The sequence below is a fragment of the Macrobrachium rosenbergii genome, chromosome 53 (assembly GCF_040412425.1).
Source record: "Macrobrachium rosenbergii isolate ZJJX-2024 chromosome 53, ASM4041242v1, whole genome shotgun sequence".
Lineage (NCBI taxonomy): Eukaryota > Metazoa > Arthropoda > Malacostraca > Decapoda > Palaemonidae > Macrobrachium > Macrobrachium rosenbergii.
Genome location: NC_089793.1, coordinates 44,107,928 through 44,128,071, shown reverse-complemented (window position 1 = coordinate 44,128,071; position 20,144 = coordinate 44,107,928). Strand labels below are relative to the sequence as shown.

The 20,144-nt window shown below is 35.8% G+C and overlaps 1 protein-coding gene across 3 annotated transcripts in view; it reads right to left on the bottom strand.

The window, feature by feature from the left end:
• Positions 1-3,483: 3,483 nt before the first annotated feature.
• The window catches only part of LOC136834422 (progestin and adipoQ receptor family member 3-like), a 141,311-nt gene continuing 124,650 nt past the window's right edge, over positions 3,484-20,144 (bottom strand). For all 3 annotated transcript variants that reach the window (XM_067097004.1, XM_067097002.1, XM_067097003.1), the window contains 2 exons: positions 8,301-8,391; positions 3,484-8,008 (listed from right to left, as the gene is read on the bottom strand). In XM_067097004.1, the coding sequence (XP_066953105.1) occupies positions 7,866-8,008; positions 8,301-8,391 (234 nt within the window). In that variant the 3' untranslated portion in view covers positions 3,484-7,865. The remainder of the gene's footprint in view (positions 8,009-8,300; positions 8,392-20,144) is intronic.

The following is a 20,144-nucleotide window of genomic DNA, read 5'->3' as shown; positions in this document are numbered from 1 at the left end:
GTGCACTGATGTGATGACGTAAATTTAGTACAATTATGCAATTCTAAAAGGATTTTTCTATATGAAACTAATGATTGTCCATACTATTTAATCTAATACAATATACTTAACATTACAGTATGCATTATGGTTTTAACCATCCATGAGGACACTTGCCTACACTGAGTCTGGTACAGCATTCTAAAATCACTTCTGTACTATAAGTTCTTTGAGTCCCTTCTTTATTTTTTTTTTCATCTTTTGTTTGAGCACAAAACCTTTGGGCCAGCCCAATGAGTATAGTTAAATTTTAGAAGAATAATTAACCATTGGCCATAGATGCAATACTTCAAGTCCAATGTTTCATGTTAACTTGGAGTCTCTTTTTCATCTTTTTTTTTCTCATCTTTTGTTTGAGCATAAAACCTTTGGGCCAGCCCAATGAGTCTAGTTAAAACTACTTTAGAAGAATAATTAACCAGTGGTCTTGGTAAAGTACCTAATAAATATGAGTTTAACTTATTTCTAATTTTAATAAAGCTGAATAATTGAACGAATATGAAAGCACTACTCTAACAGAGTATATCTGTTACAGATACTGTAAATTTAAATTTTTTTAATGTAAAAAAAATTATATATCAATACAGCACAATCTGCAACATTGTGTACTCTACAAAGCCTATACAATATCCTAATAATGCATTCTATGGGGAAACTATTTTAAATCTAGTTATCACTGAATTCTCCAACAAGTGGCATACTTCCATTATAAATTATGAGCATTAAACTATTATCACTGAATTGCATGTATCACCTTCCATTCTTATTAGGGTGTCAGAGTAGAAGTATGCAGGACAAAATTGTTTTTCTTTCTTCATCTTTGAAATAATTAAATATAAAAAAGAATTCTGGTCTCTATCACAAGCACATATATCTATATACTATGCTTTAATTTTCTAAAAGAACTCATGTCCCAGATCACTCAGAAAAGTTCATTCCCTATATGAACTGAAAGTTTCATGCTTTAATTTTCTGTTTCCCAGATACTGTTATCAAAACTGATGACAATTTTTTTCATAACAGATATTCCTATTACTTCATTTATTGTAATGGAAAATCCAGGAAGATTTTTAACTAATTACTTGGTCCAACTTAGAACAACTTGACTGTCATCATCTATCTTAGTAATTTCCTACGGCTTACCCTGAGAAATGATAATAATAATAATAATATATGAAGGTAACAGACCCTCTCTCAAGCATGTCTTGTTAAAGAGAATGGCAGGCATCAGTGGAACTGATTTTATATATGGTCTTCTCAATTCTTCTTCTTATTTTTTTCTCAGCAGGGCTCATATTCGCTAATAACTGGCCGATGTTCATAGTCTGGATGAGGAAAGGGATTTTGGAATACTTATTAAAATTTGCGAACTCTATGGCGATCAGAAGCCACTATTAACTTCCATTTTTTCATGTGCAATAAAGTTAGTATTTCAAGAAACCAATTCCTTATCAAGGCTATGAACACTGGCCAGTTATTAGCAAATATCAGCCCTAATGAGAAGAAAACAACATTAATAATAATAATAATAATAATAATAATAATAATAATGTGATAGAAACCTTTACAACTGTAATTAACTCATATTCCCAAAATTCAGCAATTTTCATAGTAAATGAATTAATAATAACGTGCAGAACTGCATGCTGGTGTCACATTAAAAATTACTAGACAATATACTTCATGCTGCACTAAAGTAAATTACTCTAAAACAACAGGACTGCTTAAAGATGCATTCTTTACAATTTGAAACGCAAAAGTCATATGCCTTCACAGTAGCAGCAAGCATACAGAGCAATTTTCAATTATATACTTAAAATACATATGTTACTGTACATCTTCCATTGCATATTTTCACATAGCTCATTCAGTCAATAATGTCTTTTGAACAGCATCAGAAATTTAAAAACTTCCTTACCACCAACAGTTTTCAGAGCCCAAAATTCACATTAGCATATAGGTTCATAATGTAACTGGCAGTGCTAATCATTGTATAGATTAGAAGAGGCCTATGATTACCATTCTTTAACAATTCAACTTCCCACAGAAAAAGGAAAAAACTTTTGCAAAAAACATTTCTTGGTTTTTACATACATGATCTTGACATCAGTGTCATGGTTTCAATGATCCCCCAAAGTAATAGAGTTGAGTTGTCTTTTCAGCATACTTTTTGGGTCCAAAGAAAACTGTTCAAGATCTAAATAACATGAAAACATGCCCAGCCTATTGACCTCATACCTCTAAACTATATGAAAAAAAAATTAAGCAATACATGAATAAGAAAGATTTTAACAAACTATATATGTACACAAAATATTGATAACATTTACAAAATTGTTTAAAATTATGTAAACAACACAACCAGAGTAAAATTTCCTTAAATAAATTATGACAATATACATATTTATGTATGTTAACTTTTGCAAACAATATCAATTTGACTTACACAGATGATGATGATTTTGGCCAGCCCTATGTGAGATGAACATGTTACATTAATGGTCTGGACAAAGTACCTAATAATAATGAATAATGAGGATGATGATTGTGATGTTTCAAAAACACAAACTGTTAAACTTGAAGTATTGAAAAATAAAAAAATTATCTTAAGACACACTGTGTCAAATACTGCTGGCATTAACAGAAATATGATACAACAAACCAATATATACATATATATATATATATATATATATATATATATATATATATATATATATATATATATATATATATATATATATATATATATATATATATATATATATATATATATATATATATATATATATATATATATATATATATATATATATATATATATATATATATATATATATATATATATATATATATATATATATATATATATATATATATATATATATATATATATATATATATATATATATATATATATATATATATATATATATATAATATATATATATATATATATATATATATATATATATATATATATATATATATATATATATATATATATATATATATATATATATATATATATATATATATATATATATATATATATATATATATATATATAAATAAAACAAATGCTAATGTCATAGGATTAGCACTAGAGAAATGGAGAGAAAACATGAGAAAAACTGAATCAATTTAGTCGATAATTCATGAAAGAGAGCAGTTCATTACACATTTTACATTTTGTATGTTATTCATCAACTTTATCCGATAATAAGAATTAGAGAGGAAGAACTTTTTATGTATAAATTTCATCCATTTCATCAGTTAATGAGAATTAGAAAGGTGAATTTTTATGGATATTATTCATAATTTCCTTAAACGAGAAGGATAAATTTTTGGTCTATTATCTATTAAGTAGATGAAAAAGAGAGAGGATGGATGTTGACACATACTTATTTAATTAAATATGTGGTGAAAAGAGAAGAGGATGAATTTTTCCTTTTCTTTTCAGAAGTGCTGATTGGCGGGAAGGTAAAGACCAAGGAAAATGAGCACAGACGTGGACTTTGATCAGACAAGGATCCAAGCAGGAAGTGCGCAAGAGAAAAGAGTGAAGAGGGAAAGACCAAGCAAGATGTTAATAATAAAGATGGTGATAATTTTAAGTGTCTCGCTAAAATACTGAAACATCCTGAGGGACTTCTCACAGATTTGAATACCACTCTTCATTTCTATTCACCGTTTTCCTTCAAAACGTTTCATCTTTCTGCATTATCCTTCTGTCATTTTTTCTTTATTTCATTCTATTTTCCTACAGGGAAACTCTTCTTTAAACGGACCCTCATTAAAAATAACTTTGAACTAGCATTATGAATGTCTGGGAATGGGAGTCAGAGAGATTGTTAAACTAAAGTAATATTGTACTATTCTTTCCAGTCAATAAGACTCATCCACAGTACAAACTAAAAGCTCTAGAATGTCAAAGAAGAATTTATGGTTTATACATCAACCTGTGCAGTTGTTAATCCAGAGGGCAACAGTTTTTACTAAAAATACCTGCAATCATAATTTGGCTAGTTTGACTAGTTTTGGTGATTTTCATAAGAAATTTATAGTCTCCCTTTTTTTTACAATAACATTTCTCTTCCCAAGAGATTAAATGTGAAGCCACTTATGATCTGGTTACACTCTTTTAATAATAATAATAACAATAAAACAAAGATTCACTGAGATCACCACATACACAGTCAGACACCATCTAAAGAAAATGAACAACTGGAAAGCCCCAGGTCCCGATGAAGTCCATGGATACTGGCTCAAAAACTTCAAGGCCCAACACCCACAAATAGCAGAATAACTCCAGCATTGTATCACAAACCACCATGCGCCCGAATGGATGACCACAGGGAGAACATCATAGTACAGAAAGACAAGAACAAAGGAAATATAGCAAGTAACTACAGGCCTATCACCCCTGCCTACCAATAATGTGGAAGTTACTAACAGGTATCATCAGTGAAAGGCTATACAACTACCTAGAGGACACAAACACCAACCCCTACCAACAGAAAGGCTGCAGACTCCTATTAGACAAAATGGCAATGGGAATAGTAAGAGAAGGAGAACCAACCTAAGCATGGCATGGATTGACTACAAGAAAGCCTTTGACATGATACTGCACACATGGCTCACAGAATGCCTGAAAATACATGGGGCAAAGGAAAACACCATCAGCTTCTTTAAAAATACAATGCGCAACTGGAATACAGTACTTACAAGCTCTGGGATAAGTCTAGCAGAGGTTAACATCAGGAGAGAGATCTTTCAAGTCGACTCACTGGCCCCACTACTCTTCGTAGTAGCCATGATTCCCATGACAACAGTACTGCAGAAGATGGATGCTGGGTACCAACTCAAGAGAGGAGGCAACTGAATTAACCATCTGGTGTTCATGGATAACACCAAGCTGTATGGTAAAAGCATCAAGGAAATAGTACCCTAATCCAGACTGTAAGGATTGTATCTGGGGACATCAGGATGGAGTTTGGAATAGAAAAATGCACCTTGGTCAACATACAAGAAGGCAATGTAACAAGGACTGAAGGCATAGAGCTACCAGACGGGAATAGCATCAAACACATAGATGAGACAGGATACAAATACCAGGGAATAATAGAAGGAGAGGATATAAAACACCAAGAGATGAAGGACACAATCAGGAAAGAATATATATGCAGAGAATTAAGGCGATACTCAAGTCAAAACTCAACGCCGGAAACACGACGAAAGCCATAAACACATGGGCAGTACCAGTATCAGATACAGTGCAGGAGTAGTGGAGTGGACGAAGGCTGAACTCTGCAGCATAGACTAGAAAACTAGAAAACACATGACAATACACAAAGCACTACACCCAAGAGCAAATACAGACAGACTATATATAACACGAAAGGAAGGGGCTACTAAGCATAGAGGACTGCGTCAACATCGAGAGCAGAGCACTGGGGCAATATCTGAAAAGCAGTGAAGACGAGTGGCTACGGAGTGCATGGGAAGAAGGACTGATAAAAGTAGATGAAGACCCAGAAATATACAGAGACAGGAAAATGAAAAACAGAACAGAGGAATAGCACAACAAACCAATGCACGGACAGTACATGAGACAGACAAAAGAACTGGCCAGCGATGAAACATGGCAATGGCTACAGAGGGGAGAACTCAAGAATCAAACAGAAGGAATGCTAACAGTGGCACAAGATCAGGCCCTAAGAACCAGGTACAGTATCTCCAAAGAACAATAGATGGAAATAACATCTCACCCATATGCAAGAAGTGCAATATGAAAGACAAGACCATAAACCACATAGCAAGCAAATGTCCGGCACCTGCACAGAACCAGTACAAAAAGAAGCATGATTCAGTAGCAAAAGCCCTCCACTGGAGCCTGTGCAAGAAACACCAGCTAGCTTGCAGTAATAAGTGGTATGAGCACCAACCTGAAGGAGTGATAGAAAATGATCAGGCAAAGATCCTCTGGGACTATGGTATCAAAACAGATAGGGTGATACGTGCCAATAGGCCAGATGTGATGTTGTTTGACAAAATCAAGAAGAAAGTATCACTCATTGATGTCGCAATACCATGGGACACCATAGTAGATGAGAAAGAAAGAAAGAAAAAATTGATAAGTATCAAGACCTGAAAATCGAAAATAAGAAGGATATGGAATATGCCAGTGGAAACTGTACCCATAATCATAGGAACACCAGGCATGATCCCAAGATCTCTGAAAAGGAATCTGGAAAAACTAGATGTCGAAGTAGCTCCAGGACTCGTGCAGAAAAGTGTGCTACTGGAAACAGCACACAAAGTGAGAAGTGATGGACTCCTAAGGAGGCGGGATGCAACCCAGAACCTCACACTATAAAAACCACTCAGTCGAATACGATGACTGTGATAAAACCAAAATAATAATAATAATAAATAATAATAACAACAATGGTGGTGGTATTGAGAAGGGCAGGGATCTTATTAAAAACTCTTTCCTCTATGACAACTCATGCAGAAATTGGCAAACTGAACCCCTAAGAGGGATCCCATTTGCCAATTTCTACAGCCAGACTGATGGCGTGGCCATGGGGTCCCCTTTAGTGGTTCTAATTGTCAATTTCTCAACAAGTACAAAAGGTCTGTGGTGGATACCTTCATCCATCATGCCTTTACACAGTGCTCCACATGGAGAGAAACCATGAAAGAGATTGAAAGTTTCATGCAAATAATAATAATAATAATAATGCGTTTTGTTGAAAAGAATGTCAGCATCAATGGAACTGGTTTTATACAAGGTCTTTTAACTAAAGTATTCTCTTTTCTTCAAGGCTGATATCTCCTAAAAGCTGGCCGATGTACATAATCTGGACAAGAGGAAAGGCCAGCTCTTAGCAGATATCTGCCTTGAAGAAAAGAGAATAGTAAGAAGAATTTAAAAGACCTTGTATAAAAGCCAGTTCACTGATGGTACCATTCTTTTCAACAGAACTTGTTTAAAGGAGGATCTACTCCCTTCAAATAATAATAATAATAATACTGTAAAGCTAAATTACACTTTAAGCATACTATAGTTTATGAAGACTTCTTGTCCTGCCAAAAATTACAAGTTACCAGATTTTAAGGAATTTATCTCCCAAGAAAGACAATATTATTACCTAAAATTATGGTACAGTTAATTTTTTTACATTTACCCCTTATAAAATTGATTTAGCCTTTGTACAGGTATTACTATTTAACAAAATTCTAAGGAAACTTTCAAGAAATTTACCTATACATATTGGCATTCCACACCAGAAGTTTCCATTGAAGATTTTGATTATGCACTATTTTATGTATGGAAATAATTTTAACTATTACATAAAAAAATTCACCACAGCTCTTGTAAATTTACATGAAAATTTTAGTCTTAGTTGCTGAGGTAAAAGGTTTATTACAAACCTGTTCACAGTTACAATATACACCTCAAACATGCAGTCTAATTTTTATCACAATAAAAAAAGACTAAATAAATATCCTAAAATTACAAAATCACACTGTTCATATTTTATAATAATCAAGTTCTTAATACTTAAGTACAGTTCACAACATAATTTGCAGTTTTGCAAAAAAGCAATAAAAAATTTCTTGCAAGATAAGAAGCACTTTCACGTTAGTCATTTTGCCACAGCTAAAAAGTACCTTATATCTACAATTAAATATTAAAGCACCAGGAAAGAGTATGGAAGACCATTTACAGAGTAAAGAGTATGTGACAATGACTGCACTGCAGCCTTATTGCTTTGACATAATTTACAGCTTTGAAATGAAGGCATGGAATGCAGTTCTCAACCAGTAACACTTTCAGCATTGCAACCAAACGTCATTCTGAACCTAGCATATTCTAGGCCTGTCTGATGCCAATAAACCAAAGCAACAACAATTATCAGATGCCAAAGCTGATGAGAAGCTCCAATATAATCAAAACGACCTGAGAAAACAAGTGAAATATAGGTGATTGCATACTCAAGCTTTGTACTATTATGTTGAAAGCCAATTTTGAATACTTACTAGGTATTAGCGTAATATCTAAGTCTGGACAGAGATTCATGTCTTAAGAGTCAGAGGCTTAAACTTTTCCACAAACTGCTTAAAGCACACAAGAATTTCAAAATATTTATAATCAAAGTCAGGGTGAAGATTAAAAACATGTGTGAAGCTTCTTATTAATCAAGAAAGATCAAACTATGATGATCTCAATGCTTACCAAAATTTTACCTTACCTGGAAAATATCTTTCAGGAATCTTGAACACATAAACAAATGCTGCTGACCCACTAATGATATACATCATCATAATGCGAGGTAGAAATACCTGAAAGGAGGAATGCAATCTTAGAAACCTGTCATGATATATTACATCATGGCACACACATACTCAAGCTTTTTTACCTAATGTGATTTAACTCAGGAAAATAAGAGGCAAACCGTTAGGGTGTGCAATACCTAAAATAAGTTGTATATCACATGACCTTGTTGTTATCAGAAGTCTGAAATGAAGCAATAAGTTGTTGGTGGTGTGAGAGTGCACTGAAAGGATGTTTTTTGTTTCAATTCTCCCGGTTTGCAGAACTCAAATAATTTTCCTTCATCATGACAGCAGAAATTGTAACAGGTTTGGGCCCAGCAGTCATTATATCAGGTTGTATTTCGATGGAGAAGAGAGAAGTTTTGAACAACAGGAAGTGAAGTTCCTCCGGAATTTGAATTTAAGGAAGTTGAAAGAAATCATTACTTTGTCTCCAACTGGCAGATTTTTGGGAGAAGAATGAAGAGTGTTTCGCTGAACTTATTCAGTTTTTGGATGATAAAAGTTTGTTTCTTGTGATGAGGGGTGCAGTGGATGATGGACATAAAGCATTCCAAATTCTGAAGAATCACTATGCAGGCTCAGGTAAACCTCACATTAAATCACTCTACAGAGAATTAACTTCTTTGCAGAAAATGGCAGGTGAATCTGTCACTGACTACATTATTAAAGTTGAAAAGGCAGCTACAGCATTTTGAAATGCAAGCGAAACAGTAAGTGATGGCCCACTAGTAGCAATGCTACTAAAAGGACTACCAGAGGAATTCAAAGCATTTGCAGTGGTCATAAATCAACGGGAAAGTGAATTATCATTTCAAGGTTTCAAAGTTCATTTGCATAATTTTGAAGAGAAAAAATGCCAGGAAATTCAGTTGCTTTTATAGCATAATGAAGAATGAATATGGTGTATCCTCCAGAGGTAGGCAGTCAACTGGTATACACTGTGGCAAACCTGAACACATAGGTAGTGTGTGTGCAAAGCTAAGAAAGAAAAGTGACTATGATACTGTTTTTGCAAGAAAGCAGGCCATAGTGACAAAATCTGCAGAAAAAAGAAAGGTGCTCCTGAAAGTAATGTGTTTATGTCAGCCAGTGTTGATGCAGATGATGGTCACTCATTCATGTTCATAATTAACTATGCAATCACCAAGTCCAGCTAGTTGATTGTGGCGCTACAACCCACATCACTGACAGCTAACTTTTTGTAGAGTACAATGAGAAGCTCTGTTCTACAGAGCATTTCATAGGGCTTGCTGAAGGCATCAGGGAATTTGGTATTGGAAAGAAAAGGGGTGATGCAGTTTGTCATTCTTGTACATTCAACAAGTAAAATTGTGTGGCAACACTTAAGAATGCACTGTACATCCCAACATACTCTCACAACATATTGTTGCAATGAAAATGGAACTCCTGTAACTTTCAGCCCAAACCATTCATATCTGCAAACCTAAAATGGCACTCTATTCAGTATCATGAAACAGGGACACCTGTATTATTTTGAGAGTTCATTTGAAAGTGATTCTGTAAATAAAGTCTATGATTTAATGACTGGACATGAAATTTTAGGGCACTGTAATTTGTCTTATGTTTTGAAACCTGAAAACATTGTAACAGGTATGGTAACTGGCTCCAAAGAAAGGTCTCACTGTGAACCTTGTATCATGAGTAAACAACCTCTTGCTAAAAGCAATGTAACTAGATGCTGAAGTGCAAAAGCTCTTGTACACTCGGCAAGAAAAGTGAAGATACAGTTTTTTAAAATCTTCGGACATATATTGCTCAATAATGCGACATCTGGCAACTTTAGAAAGGGGAGGAGCTTCAGTCTTGGTGTGTTGGTTTTTTGCTTGACCTCCTATAACTTTCAAACATATTCTAAGATTCTCACATCGATACTTAAATGCAGTAGTAAGCTTTACAGTATTCGTTCAAGTTGTAATTTGCAGCGACAGTTCTGAGCAAACTAAACATTTTTCGACTTTACCTACCAATTAACCTTACACAAATTAAATTTATGACACCACAATGAACGGAATGCTTGCATAATCGGAAACGCGATCTTCCATAGTGAAATCAAGAGTTAAATTTGAGCAATGTCCAAGGAAAAACGTGGGGAACAATAAAGGAACGAATGCAATGTTACGATGAGAGAGAGAGAGAGAGAGTTGCTGTTGTGTAAGCCTAGGCCTACAGTATATGTAGAGCTACTCATTTCATTATTTTTTTTCTTTTAGAGATTGAGCGATACTATATTTGTACAGTATGTTTTAGCAATGGAGAGAGAGAGAGAGAGAGAGAGAGAGAGAGAGAGAGACTATGGTAACGTCAAGAAACATCCAGTTACTTGTGTTTTCGCGCCGAATCGCTCCACACATCATAGAGAACGCTCTTGCGGATTTAAATAGATTTGGTCAACTTACCGTAGCTGTCGCAACATTTACTGCCATTAATTCCAGCTGACTTTTAACATCGTGAAATACAAATATGAATGTGTAAAAATTAAAGAAATTATCATTATCTTGTATGATGATGCAATAATAAGCCTGTCCATAACGGAAAACGAGTAAATATTGCCGTTCTGATAAATAGTACTACACCGAGATATCCACACACTATCTTTTAGATCTCTATGAACGAAGTCATCTGAGAAATTCTGATTACTTCGGACATGCATGGTGTTTTTAAGTATCTGAACGTTTTTGTTTTGCAAGTTTAACATATATGATGTAATTTGCATTGTATTTTCATATTCTAGGGTAAACTTACCGAGATTATGTGTTTTCTGTAAGAAAAAAATTAAAATTCGATGAACGAAATCTAAAGAAAACTGTATCTTCACTTTTCTTGCCGAGTGTACATACTTGTTCATACTGATTTAGGTATATGGGGTTTCAGGTTTGCCATTACTTACATGGTTGATTATTCCAGTGTAACATTGTTTTACTTTCTTAAGCATAAGAGTGATGCAGTAAGAGTTTTTGAAAGGTTTTTAGCAGACTCTGCTGCACATGAAGGTAAAGTGTTTGAAAGGTTTTCAGCAAATTCTGCTGCACATGATGGTAAAGTGTTTAAGGAGTGATAACAGTATAAGTTCACTTGTAAAGAGTTTCAAGATGTTCTATTGAGAAAATGTTTCAAACATGAGTGTACAGCTCTCTATTCACCACATCAGAATGGTGTAGCTGAAAAAAACTGGTGCACCTAATTTGAAATGGCACACTGCCTATGTTAAACTCCATGTTACCTAAATTTTTATGGCCATACACAGTCAATGCTGCTGCATACATAAGAAATCGGTGCCACAGTCAGCGTATAAGCAAACCCCTTTTATGTATTCACTGGTAAGAAACCAGACTTAATCAGAAGCAACTCAAACCTGGATGCTCACAGCAGGAAAGGTATGCTTGTTGGTTATGACAAAGCCCAGCTTATTGTGTGTATCATCCTGACACCAAATTTGTTAAAAAGTAAAGGTTTGTTGAAAGTAATATGACTAATAAAAGTTTTATCCCTCCAATGAGTGATGATTATGCAGATTTTACCAAAGGTAATAAAGGGTTCAGAGGTCTGGTTAAACAAATCATTTATAATTAACTAACTAACCAAAGGTAATGATGACAAAAATTGTGAAAATGATGTTGAAAGTAATAATGAAAATGCAGCACCCTGTGAGGCTAAAGTTCAGCAGTTACCCAACATTAGGAGGAATCCTGTATGAGAAAGAAAGTTGCCAAAATGCTTTTATGATTATGTAACCGATGACAAAATAAACCAAAATATTGGCTATTGTTATAAAATAATTTTAGGTATTCTGATAACATATCAAGAGGCCATGTCATCACCACTCACAAAAATGGCATAAGGCAATGGAAGAATTCTTTGAAGGATAATAATCGGGGGGTCATTCAGTGTATGCACTTAAGGGAGGACCTGATGGGTGTACTCTATGTAATGGAAGGAATTGACTACCAGGAAACTGGCCACATTGAGAGTAATTATGCAACTGGCAACCCAATTTGGTTTGAATGTTTGCCAGTTAGATGTAAAAACCCCATGGCTGTGTAATTTTTTTAGAACAGCCTGAAGGTTTCAATGTTGGGGGTAAAGATTTTGTGTGGAAATTAAAAAAATTCTTGTATGGGTTGAAACAAAGTGGCTGTAATTGGGATAATGTATTGCATGATTTTTCTGGTCAATTTAGTATTTGTTCAATCCTGTCCAGAATGATGTGTATAATCTAGAAACACAAAACGTTCTAAGATATTTGTACTTGACTGGGTTAATGATGTTGAAGAAGACCTTCTGAGGTAACCAGACATCTGTGTCGCTGATCTGTGAGAAAAGCCTTTTGCTTGCAGTACGTACTGGATAGTCTCAACCGTGAAGAGATAGGGATGTTACTGATTGATGCTATCGCTCTACATGCGGTTGACAGCTGAGAGCATAGTTAGAAGGTCTGGAAACTATTCTACTTTAGGCCATAAAGGAGCTACAAGGGTCATCCTGAGATTCTGGGAAACCAGCATTCTGTTCAGGACATGATGGATCAGGCAAAAGGGGGGAAAGGCATAGACGTCCAGGTTGTCCCAAGGATGTTGAAGGGCGTCCTCGGCCGTTGCGAAGAGACCTGGTACTACCAGATAATACTGATGTATTTTGTAGTTTAGTTATGTAGTTTAAGGTAACTGATGTGTGCTTGAGTGTGTGTGTGGGTTGGAAGTGGTTGTTTTCACTGGTAAAATTTCATTACTTGTGTTTATTATTTGTTTGTTGGTATAAGTAGTTTTTTTTGGTTGCCTAGTGCTGTGAAGGGGCCGAAATTTCATCTGTTTTGAAGATTGGGGATTAGTTATGTAATAAATTAGTTTTAAAATATTGAGTTTTCATGTAAACCTTCAGCATTCCTACTTTGGGTCATTGACAACAGTTTCTCTTTTGGGAAGCCCAAACAATGATAGGAAGATAAAATTTCCAGCACAAAAGATTGTAAACCTCTTCAAACTTTAAATTGTGAGCAATATTCCAGTCAATATGATGCAGCACTGAAAGCAGTAAAGTGTGGTATCCTGTGATCTCTGTGACAGAAAATGCTTTGCATATCTGAGATACTGGTGTAACTTAAAGCAGGATATCTAGTGGAACAGGTGCTGGATATCACTCTGGACAAGCACCAAGATCAATAAACTAACCATTGTTATTGATACACAGTCTAACAGTGGAGGGCCTTCTAGATTTAAGGATTGCTTCCTTGGCCATTCTGGAAATGTCCTTAGCTCATAAGACAACTGACCATCTCCATGTGGTCAGATGAAGCATGTAGAGGTTTGATGCAATCTTCTTGAATGAGACTGTCTGAAAAGATCTTTCCTGAACGGAAGACGATGAGGAACATCTACCACAAGGAAAGGAAGTTAGGGAGTTATCAAAACCGTCCTTGTGTTCTGCAAAGCTCACAACTTGTTGAGTATTTCCTCAAAACAGCAAACAAAGGAAAAGCATAAAGGTCTAGATTCGACCATTCTTAAAGCAAGGCATCAATTGCCCATGCCTAAGGATCCTGGCATGGAGGGCAGTAAACTGGTAGTGTAGTGTTTCGGGCAGTTGTGAACAGATGGATGTTTGGGTCTCCCCAAAGGTTCCATAACTTCTGGCAAACCTGAGGAAGAGGAGACTATCTGACTGAAGACCTTGCTCTATTCTTCTGAGTTGGTCTTCAACAACAAAGTTTTCACCTAAACAAAATGAGGTAATGGAATGACGTTGCTGGACTGTTCAAAGGATAAAGAACTTTCTTTGCTAGCATGAACAAATTTCTTGATCTGTGTCTCCTTTTTGTCTCATGCAAGAATTGAGACTTGCATAAGACCATTCCAAACTGCCAAGAGCTAGGGTGTTTACCTTCCAACTCCCTGACATCAAATGTTTCTCAGAATGGGGCCCCAATCTGCCTCTGAGGTATCTGAGGACAGTGCAAAGGTTCTTGAGGTCTAGAAGCCAACCTGTCACAGTTCTCAAAAGTGGTAGAAAATTGTCTATTCGTTTCTTTGTTGGAAAACCCCCTACAAAAGAGAGCTGATCTTCATCCCCAGATAAGCAACTGACTGGATCAGAAAAGCATAGATTAGTCAACACTGAACAAAATGCCCACTCCTGAAGGCTAAACATAGAACATATTCTTCATCCTCATATTGGTGAGAACAAACCAGTTGTCCAAATACGAGAGAACTACTCTGAGACCAAGCAGATGACTCTATACTACTAAAACTTCAACTCACAGGAGAATACTTTACTTCGACTGAAGGTGTACTGGGATGTGGAAGTGTGTGTCCTACATGTCAACAGAAATCATCCTTTGCCTTTCCAAAAGGTCACCAGGAACAAACTGAATGACTTGTCAAAAAGGCAGTAATATAAATACATTTGTTGAGACAGGAAATGCCCGTGTGATAATGGCCTTGTTGCATAACAACTGTTCAATCTACCTTTCCCAACTCGGAACTTCTCTGTGTGATGAGTGCGGAGAGAAGGATAGCAGGAAGTTGATAGGTATAAAAATATAACAAAACGTACAAAGTATCCTTCCCTGAGAACCATCACTACCAAAGGTTCTTCTTGACGCTTCGGGAGACACTTCTGAACTCTGCACCCAGCCTTCTGAGGATCCACACAGCCTACTTGAACTGGGAGTTCAAAACATCAGTTATGGCAACATGTGTCATTTTTCCACTTAGAATGCGAGCCAGATCACTAATGAAGCACAACTCGAGAGTGGCTTGGGAAAATCTACATGAAACTTACATGCAAAAAAAGGTTGTAGGGGCAAGATCCTAGAAAGAAGACTTCAAAGGTAGTGTTAAGAATTTCTAATCTCCTGATTAAGGACATCTTTAGATGATGGCCTTAAACACGTATGGGTTAAGGAGAAAATGATGGGACACTGTCAAAAACAGCTACTGATGGTTGAGTAGGGCTACTTCATATGATTTGTACACAAATGTTTCCGTTACTTTACAATTGAATAATTGTAAAACGAATAAGACATTCCTCCCATTAGCCTCGTTTATACGTCTATCAAGGAGAGGTTACACCTCTGACACATCATCAAGAAACTCTGCCTCTTCAGGACTAATATTTATAACTATTATCATCATCATTATCTCTTATATGTATCTGCATACATACGTACATATCTATATATGCACGCATAACACTAAACAGTCCGGAAAGCAATGAAGTCATTTATAAGATACCATGCAAGCGTGGTAGTTTTTATATAGGACAATCTGGGAAAGTACTCGAAAAACACATTTTAAATTATAAATATAATATAAGAACAAATAATACAAGTAATGCTTTATGTGGTCACAGTAGTATGTGTAACTTACCAATTGACTGACTTGGGTCAAAGATTTTATTTAAGAGCACAGGTTTTATTGAAAGAAATTTGATAGAGACAGCTTGCATTATTCACAGCAAAGGAAAAAATTTTAATTTATCGCCTGGTTTGTATAAATTAGATCCTTTTATTTTACATGTCATGAGATGTCAATACAAATTGGATAATGTTATCCACTATCAAATAATATACTGTGTACACTTATGTTATGCTGTTTCAAATGGACATATTACCTCTTTTGATAATTTGGTATTTTTCATTTGTTCAACTACCATTCTTATTTTATTGTATTATTTTACTGATGAATGTTTCTAGTTCAAACTGCTAATTTCTGCTAACATTTCATATGTTCAAGATTTTAGGCCTTTCTTGGCTACGTACATTGTAAAATTTTTCTCTTTCCTTAATAAATGCTCCAAGAAGAGGTCCATTTGAGGACAAAACTGTTAGGCATATTCTCACAAAAACACCTTTCATCTTCCTACGTGGAATACAACTAAATAACATATCTTCATGTCTAAAGAAGATTACCAGTGTTATACACACACACACACACATATATACTGTGTATATATATATATATATATATATATATATATATATATATATATATATGTATATACAGTATATATATATATATATACATACATACATATATATATATATATATATATATATATATATATATATATATATATATATATATATATATATATATATATATATATATATATATATATATATATATATATATATATTATTAAGAATAAACATTCCTCCCTCCCTTGTAAAAGTAATTTCAGCAATCAAATTCGAATTAATATTTTGTTCCTCTGTCTTTTGAATCGGTGTCTCGGGGAAACCCGCGCTTTTCGAGCCAGTACACAACCGTTCGGCGTCAGTATTCCTCACCTACCCCCCCTTAAGAATCGTACGATGCGAAAACAATGCTCCCAACCCCCTTTCCCCCATCGCACAATGGGAGAGCCATGTAGGGATTAGGAAGGGCAGAAGGGCATTTAAGGGCTGGTGGAACAGGTAAGTTTGCTTCTATAGGTATATTAAAATAAGTGTGCTTTTCCCATACCCTCCTTGCTGGCTTTCTTGGCTTGCTTGCAGGTACAGCTGGGCCCCCGCCCCCATCCCCCAACGCCGAATGCGCTCTGTTTTCCAAAAAGCAGAGAGAGAACTCCCTGACTCCATCTCGAGCGGATGCTCCTTTCTCCGCTGGCGTGGCGATTCGACGACAGCCAATTCGATTGGAGGCACCTATCACAATCTGAACAGGTTAAATGCGTTGCAAGTAGTCATTTAGCCAGCCCTGTCCCTTGTACTACACTCCTTAATTTCCCTCTCTGTTTAACTTTTAACCTATTCCTCCACGAACAATCTTCCTTTGGCCAAATCTTGCCTGTATCCCTGCCTTGCCATTTCGTACTTTGAATTCGAGTAACGATCCCGATAACACAATCATTTATCCCTCCACCAGTGCAATCTAAGGGCTATTCTAGTGGTTTAAGTAAAAATAACCAAGCAGTAGTTAACTTTGGGCGTGTATAATTACGTGTCCATTGTTAACTTTTCGCTATTTCGAGACTCAGATCATATTTACGGGCTTTCATCAAAAGCACCTTCTAGGATAATTTATGTGTTGTATTTAAGAAAGTGTTGTGTAATCTGCAGTAGGAAGATTCCCTTCCCCTTAGTTTGATCAGGGCTAACGAAGACGTCTCTTACAGGAGGAACCGAGACACATGGCACGATTGCACCCATTCCTTGCTTCTATTCGGCCTGCCACAAGTTCCTGGTCGTAGTTAGAGAAGTTCCGTTGTGCCAACCATTTTCATGAAGTATTTCCTCCATCCTGGAACCCCATCATAGACATTATTATTCCACGTAGTCAGGGCAGACTGAAAGTGATCACTATCATTGACTGATTATTGCAGATTGGCCCGTTTTATCCACTTATTTGTTTGCCAATTCATGTCATTATCGTTACTGTACCTATTTTGAATCTGTCCCTCAGTGATCATGTTGTATGGTGTCTAATGGTTAATTTATTAATGTTAATTTGTTAAGTTTCCCTGAATAAACCACTGTAAATTGGCAAAGAATTCTAAATTCCAATATGGCGACCTTCCACCCTAAATTATAAGTCCAGGAAAATTCTGAGGTAAGTCTTCATTAACTCCCTTTTTGTTTACAAACTGGACTCCCTTGGGTTCGTGGCAGCATCAATTATAATTTTGTGTGTAAATTCTCATCAAAACCAGTCAGTCTGTAACAATATATATATATATATATATATATATATATATATATATATATATATATATATATATATATATATATATATATATATATATATATATATATATATATATATATATATATATATATATATATTACAATTTAACCAGGGGAAATGCTTATCAGGGCAAATGCTTATCATGAGCCAGTTATAGACTCTAAATGAATGATTTCGTTACTTACCTCTATTTTTGTATAAAATCTGACTGCTGTTGATTCAAGAAATAAAACGGGGAATTTATCTAAGCTGAGGGCTCTACTCACCAGGTATTTGTAAGTAAGCATGTTAGGGTAAGTTTAACATTATATGTATTTACATGAAATGAAATATCAGAAGTTGAAGTGGACTAATCAGGCCGGCAAAGCCTGAGAGGTTAATTATAAATGAAAACTTGAAGGTATATCCATTGGTGTGACGATGCTGATACAAGGCACAGTCAAGAGAGATCTCCACAGTTAACAAACCCTCTGTATACGGAGAGATTCATGAATTAAAAACCAGTAAGGGTACAGTAAAATATGCATAGGACAAGGCAAGCATAGAGGGTGCCAAACACACGATTTTATGTAATCATTTAAACGCAGGCATTTACGTAATGCTACCCTAACAAGGCAAGGTTGATATGGAAATACTGGCACTTAGAAATGGAAATAGGAAATAGGAAGTTTAGTATGAGAATTAAAACAGTGTGACTGACTGGAAGAACCTTTGCAACAGATCACTTTACCTTATAGAAGAGATGGCTTCAGTGAGGGTGATGGCAGCACAGGAAGGGCTAAGGGCTTCTGGTAAGAATACTAAAGGTCCTTACAAGATAGGACCATGTGGTAGGGCATAGCTCTCTGAAGGAGGTGGGAATGGAAGGGGGAGATGTGTCTCGCTTGCGTCCAGCAATGTCTCTCTCTCTTGTTCCTTTGGTGAGCCCCTTATATGACTTCGGCCAGGAATTAGGTGGTCACCCACAGGTAGATGGGGTTGGTGTCGTTTCCCTATGCGCGGGCATCTTTTATGACTCAAGGTCCACGTGTTTGTGCCAGATGGCCTTTCTCTTAATCTGTGTTGCAGGCTCTATTCTGCCTCTGGCCAGACTTAGTCTCTCCACAACCTTGTGTCTGAAAACAAAGTTTCCCACAGCTTCACATGTTCCAGAAGAGAAAGTTGAAAGGGATATACAGAGTGTGATTAACAGATTAAGGGAGAGGCCAACATTCCTTTCACCCTTCCCTGTCAGGCACTGTTTTATTTTCCTGCTTTAAATTAAGCATATGGTGGCTGGGATACTTGGGGGGATATATCAATTTGTATTACTTTTGCATTAATCAAGCTGTAGTGATAAGAACGAAATACCAAATTCAAAGGTACTTCCGCCTCACAAATTGGCCAAAGTACTTTACCAATTAGAGGAGCCTTTACTTCCTTGGTCCAATAACTTGACACTTGTTGAACAGAGGAAGGTGAAAAAACTTATACTGTATCCAAGTCCTATCCCAGCTCTAAGCAGCTTCAAAAACTTAACATATGCAGCACCATCCAAGAATCAGCATTAAAGGATACACTTCTGAGACCGCCTCTGTCATTTAGATTAAACCAGCAACATGCTGGCACATAGCCTAGGTTGGTTGGTTCCTAAGAACTCACTCTACAAACACAGTTGTGAGTACAATACATTGTTTGTGTTAGGAGCAGAGCTATTTAACACTAAACAGTTTCCTAGCTTTCTCTTTCGTCTGTTCATCCATTTTCAAAAGCTCTACTTCCATGATAACGCACCTTACCATAATCAGTGTTAACTTCTTCTCGTTTTAACAGGGGTCGATGTAGAAGTTAAACTAAAGAGCGCCAGTCAACGGATTCATCTTTGGCAAATGGAAATGAAACAGAACAAAGCGAGCTATGCATCACTTAAATACTAAAGGAGAATCAATGAAATCATGGTTGAAATCACAACTTTTGAAAGTAACTGTATTTTTCCGAACTATACAAACCTGAGGTCCTTTACATTGGGAATTACTTACAGCGAAGCTGGACACAGCCGTTAAACTCTTGAACATG